This window comes from Mesoplodon bidens (genome assembly GCF_964165515.1).
Source record: "Mesoplodon bidens genome assembly, chromosome: X".
NCBI lineage: Eukaryota > Metazoa > Chordata > Mammalia > Artiodactyla > Ziphiidae > Mesoplodon > Mesoplodon bidens.
In genome coordinates, this window is record NC_138163.1 from 76,702,814 (window position 1) to 76,721,746 (window position 18,933).

The 18,933-nt window shown below is 33.6% G+C and overlaps 1 protein-coding gene across 7 annotated transcripts in view; it reads left to right on the forward strand.

Annotated features, from left to right (window-relative positions):
* The window catches only part of ATRX (ATRX chromatin remodeler), a 237,956-nt gene that overhangs the window by 131,155 nt on the left and 87,868 nt on the right, over nucleotides 1-18,933 (forward strand). For all 7 annotated transcript variants that reach the window (XM_081222784.1, XM_081222780.1, XM_081222782.1 and 4 more), the window contains 8 exons: nucleotides 557-703; nucleotides 857-1,034; nucleotides 6,905-7,042; nucleotides 8,560-8,735; nucleotides 10,105-10,222; nucleotides 16,071-16,201; nucleotides 18,129-18,217; nucleotides 18,347-18,519. In XM_081222784.1, coding sequence (XP_081078910.1) covers nucleotides 557-703; nucleotides 857-1,034; nucleotides 6,905-7,042; nucleotides 8,560-8,735; nucleotides 10,105-10,222; nucleotides 16,071-16,201; nucleotides 18,129-18,217; nucleotides 18,347-18,519 — 1,150 coding nt within the window. The remainder of the gene's footprint in view (nucleotides 1-556; nucleotides 704-856; nucleotides 1,035-6,904; nucleotides 7,043-8,559; nucleotides 8,736-10,104; nucleotides 10,223-16,070; nucleotides 16,202-18,128; nucleotides 18,218-18,346; nucleotides 18,520-18,933) is intronic.

Below are 18,933 nucleotides of genomic sequence, written 5' to 3' on the forward strand. Positions count from 1 at the left end.
TCTGTGATCCTATAGTAATGAGAGCATAATATATTTTTCACTATTAAAATACTACATTTCTGAATGCAGGAAGTTGCAGGAAGACTGCAGGAGTTGTAGCAGAGATGTGGAATTAGTTTATATATATATATAAAATTTCAAGCCATAAGACAATTACTATAGATTCAGTGAGTCAGAACACTTTACATGGAAGAATACTCGGTAACATAATTCTCTTCTAAATGGGCAGTGGTATTTTCTAAAGATCATAGGGATGTTCTCTGGGGACTAGGGACTTAGTAGCTGTTTTGGTGTGGTTACTTTTTATATTATTATTACCAATCGTAGAATCATGGAGCTTTAGAGTTGGAAGGATCTTATATATCATCTAGTTGAAGTCCCTTATTGTACCTATCTCTTTCCCTGTTGACCGTTTGTTGGTTGCTTTATTGTTTAAACCAAAAAGCAAAAAACAAAACAAAATCCAAAAACCCAACTATTGTAAGTTTGTTAAATTTATTAATTTTTTTTTGCAGATACTTAAATGAAGGTGACAACTTAATTTGTTTTCTTGTAGGTGGTAAGCTTTCTTCATACGGTTCTTTTGTGTGACAAATTGGATTTCAGCACAGCTTTAGTGGTTTGTCCTCTTAATACTGCTTTGAATTGGATGAATGAATTTGAGAAGTGGCAAGAGGGATTAAAAGATGATGAGAAGCTTGAGGTATCATATTTAGAATGTTTTCTATTAGAATAACTGCATGAAATTCATATAGTAAAATAAAAATATTTTTAATTACCAATGATGCATATTTCAGTGGGCATATTTAGTATTCATACATTCCTACCTTTAAAAATCTTTATTTCCTCACAAAAGGTCTCTGAATTAGCAACTGTGAAACGTCCTCAGGAGAGAAGCTACATGCTGCAAAGATGGCAAGAAGATGGTGGTGTTATGATCATAGGCTATGAGATGTACAGAAATCTTGCTCAAGGAAGGAATGTGAAGAGTAGGAAACTTAAAGAAATATTTAACAAAGCTTTGGTTGATCCAGGTAAGATATTAACAGGCACTGAGTTAAAGAAACAAGTTGAATGAAAAATATGCTTATATTTAACAAATACTAATTGACCAACTACTAAGTAGCTGGTTTTTGTTTATCATTCAGGTTTTTGCCTTCTGTTTGTTTCTTAGTATAATTTCATTAAGATGAAATTACCCTTAATATTGCCAGATGTTCAGAATTCATTTGCTGAGTCTGGAAGTGTTTGAGGTTTTCAAGGGAGACCTTGTAAACCATTAAAAATTCACCAGGTACCTGTGTCACAATCGCAGATTCTTCTGACTGTCTGAATATTAGATGATTACAAGAGCTCTCTCCATACTCTGAAAACAGTTCTTTACGTTTCTTTCCCAGCTTTATGTCATTAGAAGAATTGGCTGTCATTCCTTCTAACAGTAATCTTCATGATGCAAGATCCAAATATTTGATTCTTACTTGTGACTTGTAAAAGCAGCAAGTTGTATGATCCGCAGAACCAATTAATATTTGGTTGTTTGTATTCTATATTTTTTTTCATTTTCAAACTTTATTTTGTCATATCTAATTACTTTAAGACACTGTTGAGACTTCAGATGTTTGTTGAGAAAGTCCAATTTTTCACTGCCAAAATAATTTAGAATTATTTAATCCAAGTATTATTTAGAATCCTTGACTTTGCCCCTTTATAATTTTACTTTTAATTTTTAATTTATTTTTTTCAGCTTTATTGAGGTTTAATTGAGAAGTAAAATTGTAACATAATTAAAGTGTACAATGTGATGATTTGATATATGTATACACTGTGAAAGGATAACCCCCTTTGAGTTACACATCATTACCTCACTTACTTTTCTTTTTCTTTTTTGGTCAGAACATTTATGCTCTACTCATTTAGCAGATTTCAGTTATACAATACATTGTTATCAGTTGCCATGTTATTACGATGTTATTTATACATTAGGTCCTCAGACCTTATTCATCTTATCACTGAAAGTTTGTACCCTTTTGCCTCTTTTTTTTAGATAATGATGTAATTAGCATGTACCAAACTAATTGCCGTTGTAAGTGTTAAGGCCTAATAATAAGTTTATCATTTTCTCATGATTAAAATAGTCATCTAGAAGTCCTGTGGTTGTTTTGTTGTCAGAGTGCTATGAGCTAGTGAATAGCATGTTTTTCAGAAGGTTTCCTTGGAACAGTTTAAACAAGTTTCAGATGCTTAATATGGTGATCATGAGGAAATGAATTAAAAAGAAATTAAAGCTCATAACATGAAGAGTAACGTTTGTTATTTCCATGTAAGTCATTTAGTGACATTTAAAAAATTTATTTTGGAATATTTTGTGTTTTTTTTTGTTTACAGAAAAGTTGAAATGATAGTAAAGAACGCTCCCATTTACCTTGAACCCAAATCCCCCACTGTTATCTTACATTGCCATGGCAGATTTGTCAAAACTAAGAAATTGGTATATTATTAACTAAACTCCAAACTATATTTGAATTCTACCAGTTTAATATTACTGTTCACTTTCTGTTCCAGGATCTCATCCAGGGTACCACATTGCATTTAATTGTAATGTCTCCACAGTCTCCTCTGGTCTGTGACAGTTTCTTAGTCTTTCTTTTATTTTCTGTTATCTTGTCAGTCTTGTGGAGTACTGTTAAAGTATCCTGTAGGATGTTCACTAGTATCTGTTGTTTTCCTTGTGATTAGACCGGGGTTATAGGTTTTTGAAATAATGTACTAGAGGTGTAGTATCCTTTCCTCACATATCAAGGGTAAATTAGATCCACATGACATCACTAGTGATGTTAATTTTCATCACTTGGTTAAGGTAGTGTTTGCCAGGTTTCTCTGCTGTAGAGTTACTGTTTTCACCTGTGTCTGTTCTTTGCCGGTCACTAAGTCTAGCCCATCCAAGTGGGGGGAGGGCAAAAATTAAGCTCCATCTCTTGTAGTGGGCAGTATCTACACTTAAATTTGGAATTTTTCTTTAAGAAAGATTTGTCCCTTCTTACCCATTTATTTAATCAGTCATTGACTTATATCAGGATAGATTAATCATCTATTATTAGTTTATGTGTTAGAACTAGCACTGTATTATTTATTTTGTTGCTCAGATTGTTCCAGTTTGTCCACTGGGAGCTCTTTCAGATTGGTTCCTGTATTCCTTTGATGTTTTATCCTTTTGATTTTTTAGAGCACTTCATTACTTTCTGGTAGTATGCTCTAGGATCATGTTAATTTGTCCTTGCCCCAGAGTCCATCATTTCAACAAGGAACCATGCGTGGTTCCTTTCACTGAAAAATGGTGTTTACGAACCAAGATCTGGGCACTGGGTGTGTTTGTTGCTACTGCAGTGTCATTGCTTCTAGGTTCACTCAGCAGACAGAACTAGGTGATAGGTCTACGAATCCAGGTATATACACAGATCTATCTGTGTGTGTGTGTGTGTGTGTATGTGTGTTTATAAACATAAACTTGATGTCATAATGATATATTTGACTCTAATTCAGTATCATAGGGTTCATTTTAGTCTTTTTTTGTTATTCTGTTACTTATCTTTTTCAACAGTGAGAATCTTGGCTTCAACCATCCACTATCCATTTACTTATTTATTCAGCCTCATCATATTTGTAAAGTAGTTTTAGAATTATTAACCTATACCCTCGTGAGAAACAAATTTACCAACTAGAGTACAGTGCTTATGTATGATTGCTTTTGTCTGTAGCTTTATAATTTCCAAGCATCATTTTCTAAAGTTACATAGGTCAGTTCCTTCATTTTATTTGCATACATTAAAGTTTATTCTTTGTAATGTAGTTTAATGTTTTTTTAAAAAAATTGGGGTATACTTCATTTACAGCATTATGTTAGTTTCAGGTGTTCAGCATAGTGATTCAGTATTTTTACAGATTATACTCTATTAAAAATTATTACAAGATAATGGCTATAATTCCCTGTGCTATACGATACATCCTTGTTGCTTATGTGTTTTATACATAGTGGTTTGTATCTTTCAGTCTCATATCCCTATCTTGCCCCTCCCCCCTTCTCTCTCCCCACTGGTAACCACTAGTTTGTTTTCCATATCTGTGAGTCATTTTCTGTTTTGCTATATACATTTGTTTGTTTTGTTTTTTAGATTCCACATGTGTTATCATACAGTATTTGTCTTTCTCTGTTTGACTTATTTCACTAAGCATAGTATTCTCTAGATCCATTCATATTGCTGCAAATGGCAGAATTTCATTCTTTTTTATAGCTGAGTAACATTCCTCTGTGTGTGTGTGTGTGTGTGTGTGTGTGAGAGAGAGAGAGAGAGAGAGAGAGAGAGAGAGAGAGAGAGAGACATCTTCTTTATCCTTTCATCTGTCGACAGTTGGTTTGCTTCCATATCTTGGCTCTTGCAATTATTAGTGGTGCTGTGAACATTGGGGTGTGTATCTTTTCAAATTATTGTTTTCAGTTTTTCCAGTTACATCCCCAGGAGTGGAATTGCTGGATCATATGGTAGTTCTGTTTTTAGTTTTTTGAGGAACCTCCTTAACTGTTTTCCATAGTGGCTGTAACAATTTATATTCTCACCAACAGTGCACAAGGGTTCCCTTCTCTCCACATCCTCACCAACACTTGTTATTTCTTGTTTTTTTGTTTGTTTGTTTTTTGTTTTTTTAATCATAGCCATTCTAATAGGTGGGAGGTGATATCTCATTGTGGTTTTAATTTGCATTTTCCTGATGATTAGTGATGTTGAGGAGCTTTTTATGTACCTGTTGCCCATTTGTATGTCTTTGGAAAAATGTCTCTTTGGATCCTCTGCCTATTTTTAAATTATATATTTTTTGCAAGCATGTATTTTATATTGCAGTATTTGGATGTTCCCAAGGCCACTTTCAGGTTCAGTAATTCACTAGGATTCACAGAACTCAGAAAAGCCTTTATACTCATGGTTATGGTTTATTACAGTGAAAGGATACAGATTAGAATCAGCAACAGGAAAAGGCACATAGGACAGGGCCCAGGAGAGTTCCACACCCAGTTTGTTAGTGGAATCGTGCAGGCAGCACTTACTTCTCCCAGAAGTGATGTGTGACAATACACATGGAGTATTGCCAACCAGGCACACTCATCCGAGCCTTGGTATCTAGAGTTTGGGCTTGGTCACATAGACATGGTTGACCACCCATGCGGGTGATCTTAGTCTCTAGCCCCTCCAGAAGTTGAGAAGATGCCACATGACCAAAGCTGCTCTCCCTTCATCCCCCATCATGTTAGCATAGACTATCTGATTTGTCCCAAGCCATCCAGGTGAGCAGAGATATTTTTATCAGGCCAGACATTCCAGGAGTTTAGAGGTTACCTCCCTAGAGGTGGAGGCAAAGGCTAAACTTTTCTTTGGGCCAGATTAATCCTTTACTACATATATGTATATATAGATAAAAATCACCCTTTCTGAGGTGGTTGTTTAAATACAAATGGGATCATAATATAGATATTGAAACTCTTCTTTTTGTTTAATAATATAAATAACATATTTGGCATATCTTTCAAGGTTATTACATAGAAATCTACATCATTAATTTTAGTTCTGTGACATTCCATTATAGCATAGTTTTATTAACCCCCTTTGCCAAGCTTCTAAGTTGTTTCCAATTTTCCACCCTAAACAGACAATACTTCAGAGAATATTTTATGTATCTTGGGGTACTCCTGGAAGTATATCTTAAGGATAAATTCCTAGAAGTTGAAATTTGGGTCAAGGGTGCACATATTTTATATTTTAAGAGATACTGTAAAATTGTCTTCCAAAATGTTTGATACTAATTTAGACTTCCACAAAGAGTATATGAGAGTACCTGCTTCACCACACCCTCATGAACACTGAATATTAGGTGGTAGAAATCATTTAAATCACTTCTGTAAAAAGTAATTTACAAGGCAAGATACATATTTTAGTTTTTAGAAAGTCGATTAGTAATTTAAAAATGTCTTACTATTCATGTAGCCCCATCTAAATACTGAATAACAGTTGTGTTATTTGATCAGGCATACTGAAGCAGTTACTTTTGAAATCACATAGAAGATGCATTTTCTATAATGTCTAACATATAGGGGATAATTTGACAACTGCTGTTGTTTAAATCAATATTTAAGTAATTTGTGTGTACGTTAAGCAGCAAGCAAATTGTGTTTATAGGATGCTTTAGCAAAGAATACATATGGTTATTTTCATAAAATAATCATATGTATTTATTTTGAAAGAGTCACTCTCAGCTGTGAGATCTTTTACAGCTTGGAAAGTGTTTTCCCCCCAACCCCCATACCCATGTAACAATCAGTTTAGTGGTCCTTTATCAGTTAAATTTTTCCCCAGCAATGGGTATTAGTTATTAGGAATAAGTCAAATGGGAAATACTACTTGGCCTATTGTGATTTATATATTATTTCTTAAAATGTAACTTGTGAAATTTGTCGTTTCATGTATATATAAATTGCTTTTAGTCTCAGTTGATAGTTTTAACTTGATACATTAGTGCTGAAATGTATCTTTAGATACTGTTTTTCATTTGTAAAAGATACTTTTTTTTTCAGATACCCCAGATTTCTTGGGATCTTTTCATCTGTGTGATTATTTCTATTCTTGCCTATTTTTGTACTCTCAGAGAACCTTAAGTACCAGCCATAGTTGTACTTTAATACTCTACTTTAATAAAATTAATACTAGTGAGAGCCACATTAACCATATACAGATAAAATATAACTTATCAGGATGTTGTTTTATCTTTCCACAAGAGCAGCACTGTAAAACGATTAACTTTACTTAAATGGATTATATTTTTAGTTTTATTATATGTTAATTAAATGTTGTCTTTCTAGGCCCTGACTTTGTTGTTTGTGATGAAGGCCATATTCTAAAAAATGAAGCATCTGCTGTTTCAAAAGCTATGAATTCTATACGATCAAGGAGGAGGATTATTTTAACGGGAACCCCACTTCAAAATAACCTAATTGAGTGTGAGTCAATATCTGTAGTTATGCTATAGAGTATTGGCATTGCCTCAGATATATTTTTGCCACATCGCCATCTGCCTATCTTTAGTTTATTCTAGTATAGTCTCTGACCATGAACTACATAGGTCCATTCTTAGTCTACTGTGAAAGTATACCATTCATTTCAAGTGGAATATTTTGTTTTGTTTTGTTTTGTTTTGCGGTACGCGGGCCTCTCACTGCTGTGGCCTCTCCCGTTGCGGAGCACAGGCTCCGGACGCGCAGGCTCAGTGGCCATGGCTTACGGGCCCAGCCGCTCCACGGCATGTGGGATCCTCCCAGACCGGGGCACGAACCCGTGTCCCCTGCATCGGCAGGCGGACTCTCAACCACTGCGCCACCAGGGAAGCCCATCAAGTGGAATGTTTTATAAATATAAATGGTAAACCACAGTCAAGAGGTGTGCCATTATGAGTGTTCAAATACAAATATAGAATTTAAAGTATATGCAAGGTATCAGAAGTCTTAATGATTGCTTAAAAAATACAAATGCATTTGTGACTATTCAGAGATATTGTAACAAAATATATCCAGTTTTGGAGGAGGTACTGATAGGAAATTGAAAAGAAATGCTAAGCATGAAAGTTTTAGGAAGGTGGAGATTGGAGGAGAGCTATGTTGAATTGATGTCAGGATATAGTTTGCTGAGGCTGAGGATAGATGATGTGAACCCAGGGAAGTGACTTGTGAATTTCCCTCATTTTCATATGTGTGTGGTGGCACTAAAGAGGGAACATGAGTTACTCGGCAAATAACAAATTGAAATTTCCCATTGTAATCCGTTCTGATAGCTTTTTGTTATTTTTATGTTATTTACATTCTTTTGGTGTATTTATAGTTACTGTTTTCTGTTTTATTATTTGTAATACTGGTTATTGTCTCACTTTGTCCTTGTTTATATTTATCTATAATATGTGTCTATATTTTTGTCTCTTCCAGTTTCCCCCTTTTCTGTTGCCCCATTTATAGACTGTTGCCCTGTTTCACATTGTGGTCCTGTATAGTATAGGGCAACTGATTACTCTGTTAAGGACTTCTGGAACTAAATCAGTTAATACGAAATTTGATATAGTAGTTTATTACCTGATTTTATTATTTTGATTCAGTATCTATGTTTTTTTCACAAGATTCCCTTGCTGACCATAAAATCATGGTTAGAATTATAAAGCAGTTGTTTTATACTCAGTATCTATTAAAAAGACTAGTGAGTTCAAATAAAATGCTCTTTGGTGTTTTCTTAAACATTCATGTCTAGAATTTTGAGATGGGTTTTATTTGAGTTTCTCATCTGATTTAGGTAATCCAGTTCTAGATCATACTGATAACCAGTATTAGTCTACACTCAGTTTGGTGTTCTTTCTTTGTAGGTTAATTGTAATGCTTCCATGGCATGCCTTTTTGACATGAGCATTTTATCAGAGAATTGTTCTCAGTTCTTTTAGCCGTTACTGTTGTTAATGAACTAATATCTTCTTTCTTAGATCATTGCATGGTTAACTTTATCAAAGAAAATTTGCTTGGATCCATTAAGGAGTTCAGGAATCGATTTATAAATCCAATCCAAAATGGTCAGTGTGCAGATTCTACCATGGTAGATGTCAGAGTAATGAAAAAACGTGCTCACATTCTCTATGAAATGTTAGCTGGATGTGTTCAGGTACAAGTACATTCCACAGTAATAAAATATTGTTACTTTGATATATTGCAATCTCAAAATGTTTTCTGAATTCAAACTTTGTGTTTTCTTTCTCCTTTCAGTATGTATCAGTAGTTTTATAGTTAAATCTCTTTGCAGTCTCTTCCAAAGTTTATGCAGCATTGAACTTAAAAAAATTGCATTGAGAGGTTTAGAACATAATTGATTAATTCATTTGCTGGGTGTATAACTTCATATGTTAATATGTTCCTGTTTAGATTTTCTCATCCTTAAGATAGGGAGTATGTAAAAGGAACACAGCTATTATGATTAAGAAATTTCTGTGCTCACCTAATTCTATAGTATAGTATTCCAAACCTCATTTGTTTGAAATGGTTTTAGGAAAGGCAATTATGAATTATGAGTGAAGCTATATTAATGTAATCCTGAAGAAACAGTTTTATTAATTCCAAGTACGTACAGTAACCTTAATGGGCTAATAGTGTTGTTTACACACGGATCTTCAGTAAACCTTTGTTATAATGAGTAGATAAGTATGTAGAGACTGACCAGTTGGTCAGTGTGCATTTTTTCTTAGTTCTGTATTTTTCTTAAGACACTAGATATTAATGGTAGCAAAACAGATGTAACAGATGAGACAGGCTATCCTTTTGACTGAATATACTACCATTACATAAGGTGAAGTCATCCTGTTTGTTCAGGTTAGCCAGAGGTACTAGCTAGTACTGTATTTCTGTATTACTGCTGCTACTTAGGCAGTGTTTTTCTGGTTTAGGTAGTCATTTGTATCTAGCACATTAGTGTTCTTTCTTTCCTGTTCCTATATTAAATGGTTTCAAGAGTGCCTATACTTGGCTTGTTTTCTCAGTTGGGCAAACATTCCCCCTGACGTTATGTGTTATCCTCTGGCATGTTGGCACATCTTACCCAAAGGATAACCCAGACTGCATCAAACTTTGATTCAACGGTTTTACTGTATGATTAAAGCAAGTCTTTTTGCTAGCACTACCTACCATACCCCCTCCCCACCTTTTTTTCTTTTCTTTCTTTCTATATAGAGGAGACCATTTGAAAACCTAAATTGCTCACTTGGTAATATGGCCACTTCAATTTAAAACCTGCCTGGTGTGTTGCAGTATCTTTTTACCAGTGCATCATATTGTATAGTCACATGAAATACATTAACTTCAATTATATGGGATCATTGTGTGATTAAAGAGGGTAAATATGTTTAAGTAAATGTTTTCTTATATGTCTGGTACCTATTTATTTATGTACATTCTTTTAGTTGCAAGCAATGATAATTCTTAGAACAGTTAGTTCCTGTCATATATTTAACTAATTTTCATTCTCTTTCTATTAATTGCAGAGGAAAGATTATACAGCATTAACAAAGTTCTTGCCTCCAAAACATGAATACGTGTTAGCTGTGAGAATGACTCCTATTCAGTGCAAACTCTATCAGTACTACTTAGATCACTTGACAGGTAACAAATACACTTAGTTTATTGTTTTTGTTTTCTCTCTTAAAGCATTCTTTTTCTGAAGAATGCTGTCTTGATAATTTCACCAAGTCAGTTGTTCTTTTGCAATTTTACATTTGCATAAAATGGGTATGTTTATATTGTAAAAGCACAAAATATTTCTAATTTAAAAAACTAATATTCAAGATAAATAAAATTCCAGTGTATTATTTAAAAAATATCCAACCACATTAATAATAAAAAACCTGTAAATCAAATTTATGAAATCATTTCTTAGGTATCAAATTGACAAAGTTTGAAGGGAAAAAAAGGCAAAATACAAAGCACCGCACATATTATGTCCCAATGTTACAGTAAAAATATGCACAAATGCCTAAAATACACAAAAATGTTAATAACAGGTTATTTTCTGGGTGATGACGTTATGCGGAACTTTATTTTGTACTAGTTTCTATGTGATTTTTAAAAATACAATGAATAGATATTGTTTCGTCATCAGTAAACTCACGTGTTTGTGTGTGTCTGTGTGCCCAAGGTTGTCACTGTTCACAGAGTAAAACTTTAGTTTCTGTTTGGTCTGGAGTGAATTTTTTTACTTGTTAGTCACTTTATTCTGGTACCTTTCCCCAGGTGATGTGCCAGATTTATTTAGGAGCTACAGGTTAGAAGGCACCCTTCAGCCATTGTGGATACAATAGTTGATCAAAAAATAATGGAGGGTGGAGGTGTATACACACATATTAGAATGATACTTCATATCCTATCAATAGTTAAAGTAATACTCTTTGTGACAGCAGTGCATTTTAGAAAGTAGAATAATGATGATAGTCCTCAACAGTTGTTCTGCTTTGGGGAAAAGAGGATTTGAATGTTTTTATTTTATAGAAATGTTGTTTTGCTGTATTATAAAAACAATTTTCTGACTGACTTTTGGAAGGAGATCATTTCCAGCAAGGCACACAGTTTCATTTGTATAGTAATCATAAGCTATTAGATTTATTCTATCAGTACCATTCTGTTTTGAATGACAAAACTTGCAGACATGATTAAGTAACCAAATATAGAAATTCCAATGAGAGAGAGAAAGAGAGGGATTATCAGACCTATCTTTCATTAATCTCTGAGTAATAAAGGGTACTAAATTTGGTCATTTAATATTTTCTCCATTTGAAATTTTGTTTTATTGTGAGGAATGTACTAGATGTTTTCAAATATTAAAGAATCAGTTGTCTTTAATAACCAATAGCAAAATGTTAATAGCTCATGTATAGATATTAAAATGTACTCTTTGAGAGCAGTACAGTATTTAAGAATTAAAGGGACCTCATTCTTTGTGACTTCAGTTGATAGGAGTAAATATCTAAAGTACTAATTGCCAAAGCTTCTAAACTCAGAAAGGTATAATTGCTAAATTATTATCTGATGCCATGAATCTTTCAGTCATGAGAATGTCTTGGGTTTTCCCCCTACTAAATATGATGTTTTATTTTCCTTAAAGTAGAATAAACTGAGTTAATAGCCCCCTTGAAAAAACTTCCATAAAAAGCTAAATGGATTATATTAAAGGTTACTTTATCTTGATTCTCACTGAAACCATCAAAGTGTTTCTCCCAAAATGTCACTCACCTATCTCACTTGCATTTAAAATGTTTGGTATTTTTTCTGTTACATATTCCAGAAATTCTTTTGTTTCTATATTTGACTCTTTTTATATTTGACTTGGCTTTTAAAAGTTCACATAAATTTTGCTTTTGATACTAGCAACAATTTGATGTTAGTTTTAGTAGTGATAATTTATAATATATTTAATATTTATAGAATTAAAGTCATGAGAGGCTAAATTTAATGAATTTCAAGAAAATTAACATCCTCTTAATTTTCCTTTGTTCTCTAAAAAGTATCCTGCAGTCTTCCTTTTTACCATCAAGTGTCAGAAGTTTATATTTACATGTAAGCCTCTGCCTTCAGTAAACAACTTTAGGTTTTACAAGTGTGAATACTTAGTTTTCAAACAGCCTGATTTTAAGCCTAAATCAGTATTAAAATCCATACACTGTCTTAAGGAATGCAAAAATGGAGCACATAAAAAGACAGTCCACAAATTGGAAGAAAATATTTGTAAGTCACTTTCCTAAAAGGGGGATAATATCCAGAATATATAAAGAACTCTTACAACCTAACAACAACAACAATGAAAAACCAAACAAGCCGATTCAAAAGTGGGCAAAGTTTTCAACAGACATTTCTCCAAAAAAGATATACAGATGACTGATAAGCACATTAAAAGATGCTCTACATCATCATTAATTATTCAGGAAATGTAAATTGAAACCAAGAGATACCACTTCACACCCAATAGGATGACTATCAGATAAAGAAAGATAATAAGTGTTGGCAATGATACGGAAAAATTAGAACCCTGTTGCATTGCTGTTAGGAATATAAAATGGTACAGCTCCTGTGGAGAAAGTAGTGTGGCAGTTACACAAAGAGTTAAACAGAGAGTTACCATATGATCCAGCAATTCCACTTCTAGGTAGAATTCCACTTTCAAAATAATTGAAAGCAAGAACTCTAATAGATACTTACCCATTCATGTTTACATAGCATTATTTATAATAGCCAAAAAGATGGAAGCAATCCAAGTCTTCATCAGGTAATGAGTAGATGAACAAAATGTGTGATATATGCAAACAATGGAATATTACAGTCTTAGAAAGAAATCCTGACATGAACGGATCCTGAAGACATCATGTTAAATGAAATAAGCCAGACACAAAAGGACAAATCCTGTGTGATTACACTTAGAGGTGCCTGGAATAGTCAGATTCATTTAATGGGTACAGAGTTTCTGTTTAGGATGATGGAAAAAAGTCTTAGAAATGGAGAGTGCTGATGGTTGCACAACATTTCAGTTATACTTAATACCACTGAACTGTACTCTTAAAAATAGAGAACAGTATTATCCTTTTGTCTCTAAAAATGAATGGGTCTAAGTGCCACACATTAGAGGTTGATTCAGTGGTTCTGGAGTAGGGCTCAGGCAGCTGCATTTTTATAAGCCCTCTAGGTGATTTTGATGTACCCTCTGCTTGAGTATCACTGCTCTAACTGATGCTCAGCATGGTTGGCCGTCAGGGAAATGTAAATCAAAACCAGAACAAGATACAGGCATACCTCAGCTTCTTAAGTGTTCAAGTGAAAGGAAGACTCACTTGTCTTTATGTATTTACTTGCCCTTTTTTGTGCTTGTATTTCCAAATAAAGCCATTTGGCATCAAAACATTTTTTTTAGGATAGAATGATTCAATAATAATTGTCAGTTCTCTTGTATAGAGAACATTTTTCTGTGGATGTTTATTTGGCTAACTTATTAGCATATTCTTTTTATGTGGTTCCCATTCCTCACAAAGAATATCAACTCTAACACATATCAGTACTGTAGGGGAGACTTCAGTTTTTCCCCTTTAACATTCTACCCTAGCCAGTTAGGCCTAAAAGTCTTAAGAAATTTTTTTATAATAGAAGATGTTTATGGTATGTACAAGAGTAGTTCTCACCCACCAAAATAAAAATTGACTTTTTAATCAGCCTTTCTTGGAGAATAAATGGTAGTTGTTTAGCTTACTATTTTTTGAAATCTCTCATTTCTTCACATTAATTTAAAAAACTCATAAGGCTTCCAATATTGGATAGAACAGCTAGGCAGAAGATCAGCAAGGAAATAGAAGACTTGAAAAGCACTTATGAATCAACTAGGCCTAACTGACATCTGTAGAACAGTCCGTCCAATAGGAGCAGAATACACATTCCTCTTGAGTGCACATGGAACATTCTCCAAGATAGACCATATTTTAGAGCATAACACAAGCCTCATTTAATATAAAAGAATAAAATCCACACAAAATATTTTCTTTAACCACATTAGAATGAAATTACAAACCAATAACTGAAGGAAAGAGAAAATTCACAAATATGTGTAAATAACATGCTCTTAAGTAACCAATGAGTCAAAAGAAGAAATTACAAAGGAAATTAGAAAACATTTAGAGGTAAATGAAAATGAAAACATAAGATACTAAAATAGGGGATGCAGGTAAAGCAATGCTTCCAAGGAAATCTATGGCTGTAAATGCCTATATTAAGAAAGAAGATCTCAAATTTATAACTAACTTTCTACCTTAAGAAACTAAAATAAGAGCAAACTGAACCCAAGGCAAGAAGAAGGAAGGAGATAATGAAGACTAATCAGAAATAAATATAAAGGAAAAAAGGAAAACAGTAGAGAAAATTATTGAAACCAAAACTTGGTTTTTTGAAACAATCAAGATAATTGATAACTCTTTAGTTGTACTTACAAAGTAATAAATAGAGCAGATACAAATAACTAAAATCAAGAATGAAAGAGCATTACTACTGACCTTACAGAAATAAAAGAATTATAAGGGAATGCTATGAACAGTTGTATATCAAGAAATTAGATGCCTCAATTTTCACAGCAATGATTTCTGTCATACACAGTGGAAATACCTCTATCAGGCAAAATAATCAGTACCAGACGTTTATGCATTCTTATTCATATTTCATATTATTACTGAATATACTCCTGTCTCTCATGGAGAGAAGACATTAATTATCAGTGAATTTACATCTTTTAAAACTGTGGACAGAAAAATGTTATTGCTTAAATGCTGTTTTTTAAAAAAGTCAGCTTTGGGCTTCCCTGGTGGTTCAGTGGTTAAGAATCCACCTGCCAATGCAGGGGACACGGGTTCCAGCCCTGGTCGGGGAAGGTCCCACATGCCACGGAGCAACTAAGCCCATGCGCCACAACTACTGAGCCTGCACTCTAGACCCCGTGAGCCACAACTACTGAGCCTGCGTGCCACAGCTATTGGAGCCTGTGCGCCTAGAGCCCGTGCTCCACAACAAGTGAAGCCACCACAATGGAAGCCTGTGCACCACAATGAAGAGTAGGCCCTGCTTGCCGCAACTAGAGAAAGCCCGTGTGCAGCAACAGAGACCCAATACAGCCAAAAATAAATTTATTTTAAAAAAAGTCAGCTTTGTTCTTCTGTGTTTTACCCTCTTGATGATTTTGTCATATTAATGAAATGTGCATTCATTTAATTTTCACTTCATTTTCATATAAAATATATAATTTTGTTGAAATTACTCTGGGCAAAAGAAATCTATTTTTTCCAACATGAAAAACATAAGTTTTAGAGGTAGTTTTTTTTGGTGTAAGGATAATTGAAAAGAGTTGCTAAAATGCTGTATACAGAGAGTGGCTTTATCTAAAGCAGAAGTTTGTAATCTAGGGTCTATGGTTAGAATCTAGGACCTGAATAAGAAAAACCTGAATAAGAAAAAAATTACATGTTTTCACTAACCTCTATCAAAAATACAGCATTTTTCCAATTATTAATGTAGGCAACAAACCAAAGTAGTATTAATATTAATTGTGACTTTGTTACCACTAGAAATCAGAAATATTTCTATATATTATTGTCATTACCGATATCTCAAATTTACCTTTATCAATGCTTCAGAATTTCAGGCAGTTGTTAAAATTACTGCTATAGTTTGTTATTTAATGCATTAATAAGGTACACATACCACTATATCAAAAGTTTGTTTTTAAACATCTTGATAATTTCTGTATAATGGGTTTCTTTTGTAACCCTATTTATTTTATATGTTTTGAAATTTTCTGAGAAAGAGGGCCTATAAGATTCTCTACATGGGCAAAGGAGTCCGAGGCACAGATAAAGGCCCTAATTTAGAAACACTTTGGTTGAATTAGAAAATTCTTATGTCTTAACATTAACTCTTTTTTTCTTTTGATCAGGTGTAGGTAATAGCAGTGAAGGTGGAAGAGGAAAGGCAGGTGCAAAACTTTTCCAAGATTTTCAGATGTTAAGTAGAATCTGGACTCATCCTTGGTGTTTGCAGCTGGACTACATTAGCAAAGAAAATAAGGTAAATCAACTAACCTAAAGTTGATCAAAAGGTATCTGTTGGAAGCAGAATAACTTTAGGAAAAAGGTTGATCTGTATAGACGTACTGTATATTCAAAAAATTTTTTTCTTTTTGGTACAGTAATTCAACTTATTTTATTTCTAGTTAATTACTATATGTTTGAATGCATTGTGATTATGGAAGGAGTGTTAAATGTTAATCTTATTAAAAATTTTTTATTGAAATATAGCTGATTTACAATGTTGTGTTAGTTTCAGGTGTACAGCAAAATGAATCAGTTATACGTATACAGATATCCACTCTTTTTTAGATGCTTTTACCATATAGGTCATTACAGAGTATTGAGTTCCTGTGCTATGCAGCAGGTCCTTATTAGCTATCTATTTTATATATAGTAGTGTGTATATGTCAATCCCAATCTCCCGGTTTATCCCTCCGCCACCTTCCCCCTGGTAACCATAAGATTGTTTTCTATATCTGTAACTCTATTTCTGTTTTGTAAATAAGTTCATTTGTACCCTGTTTTTAGATTCCACATATAAGTGATATCATGCGATATATGTCCTCTAACTTACTTTACTCAGTATGACAATCTAGGTCCGTCCATGTTGCTGCAAATGGCATTGTTTCATTCTTTTTTATGGCTGAGTAATATTCCATTGTATATATGTATCACATCTTCTTTTTCCATTGGTCTGTTGATGGACGTTTAGGTTGCTTCCATGTCCTGGCTATTGTAAATAGTGCTGCAGTGAACATTGGGGTGCACATATCTTTTTGAATTATGGTTTTCTTTGGGTATATGCCCAGGAGTGGGATTGGATTGCTGGCTCATATGGTAGCTCTGTTTTTAGTTTTTTAAGGAACCTCCATACTCTTCTCCATAGTGGCTGTACCAGTTTACATTCCCACCAACAGTGTAGAAGGGGGTTCCCTTCTCTCCACACCCTCTCCAGTCCTTATTGTTTGTAGATTTTTTGATGATGGCCATTCTGACTAGTGTGCAGCGATACCTCACTGTAGTTTTGATTGGATTTCTCTAATAATTAGTGATGTTGAGCATATATTCATATGCTTTTTGGCCATCTGTATATGTTCTTTGGAGAAATGTCTATTTAGATCTTCCATGCATTTTTTGATTGGTTTGTTTGTTTTTTTGATATTGAGCTGCATGAGCTGTTTGTATGTTTCGGAGATTAATCCCTTGTCAGTCTCTTCGTTTGCAAATATTTTCTCCCATTCTGTGGGTTGTCTTTCTGTTTTGTGTATGGTTTCCTGTGCTGTGCAAAAGGTTTTAAGTTTCATTAGATCCCATTTATTTATTTTTGTTTTTATTTTCATTACTCTAGGAGGTTGGTCAAAGAAGATCTTGCTGCGATTTATGTCTGAGTGTTCTGCCTGTGTTTTCCTCTAAGAGTTTTTATAGTCTCTGGCCTTACACTTAAGTCTTTAATCCACTTTGAGTTTATCTTTTGTGTATGGTGTTAGAGAGTGTTGTAATTTCATTCTTTTACATGTATCTGTACAGTTTTCCCAGCACCACTTATTGAAGAGGCTGTCTTTTCTCCATTGTATGTTCTTGCCTCCTTTGTCATAGATTAACATCTTGCATAACCATAGTAAAATGGTCAAAATTAAGAAATTAACATTGGGTTAGTACTATTAACTAAACAATAGACATTAATTGGATTTCATCAGTTTTTGTACTTACATCCTTTTTCTTTTTCATGATTCAATCCAAGATTTCACATTTTGTTTATTATTGATATCTGTGACGTCTCCTTTATTTTTTCTAATCTGTGATAGTTCTTCAGTTCTTCCTTATCTCATCACAATTAACTTATCCTTAAATGAAGTAAACATTATATAATTTCCAGTATAAATTGATATAAATTCTTAAAACATTCATCTTTTTTTTTTCTCTAGGGATATTTTGATGAAGACAGTATGGATGAATTTATAGCTTCAGATTCTGAAGAAACCTCCATGAGTTTAAGCTCTGATGATTATACAAAGTAAATTGAATACTTTTTGTGCCCTGTGTTGACATGTTTAAAATCCCTACTTGCTGATCATCCTCTAGTAATTGGCACTTGTATCTTTCCTGTGCTTTCCTAATACTTTGAATTTGTTCTTTTTTTTAGAAAGAAGAAAACAAAGGGGAAAAAGGGGAAAAAAGATAGTAGCTCAAGTGGAAGCGGCAGTGACAATGATGTTGAAGTGATTAAAGTCTGGAATTCAAGATCTCGAGGAGGTGGTGAAGGAAGTGTGGATGAAACAGGAAACAATCCCTCAGTTTCTTTAAAGCTGGAAGAAAGTGAGTCTGATAAATGTCGTGTTTATCATGGAACATTGATTTAGAAAATATCATATCATTGTAATGTCAGTGCTTTTTTCAGTTATTAATAATTATCCTCACTAGTTGGCTCAAAGGAATATCTTTCCTCAATTGGTAAGCATCTAGGATAATCAGATACAAGTAATAACAACAAATATTTGATGAATGTTGAATTACAAGCAAGCCATTGTGCTCTCTCTGGTATTTAAGAGGAAGGGAAAAAAGAAAAACTAACATTTATTCACATGTATATGCCTAAACTCTGTATTATTTTCACTCCACATGTTAGCTAACTTAATTCTTGAGCAGCCTCGCAATGCTGTTACATCTTTATTTTTATAAATGATTGGTAGAAGTGGGATTCAGACCTAGATATAGCCCATTTCAAACCCA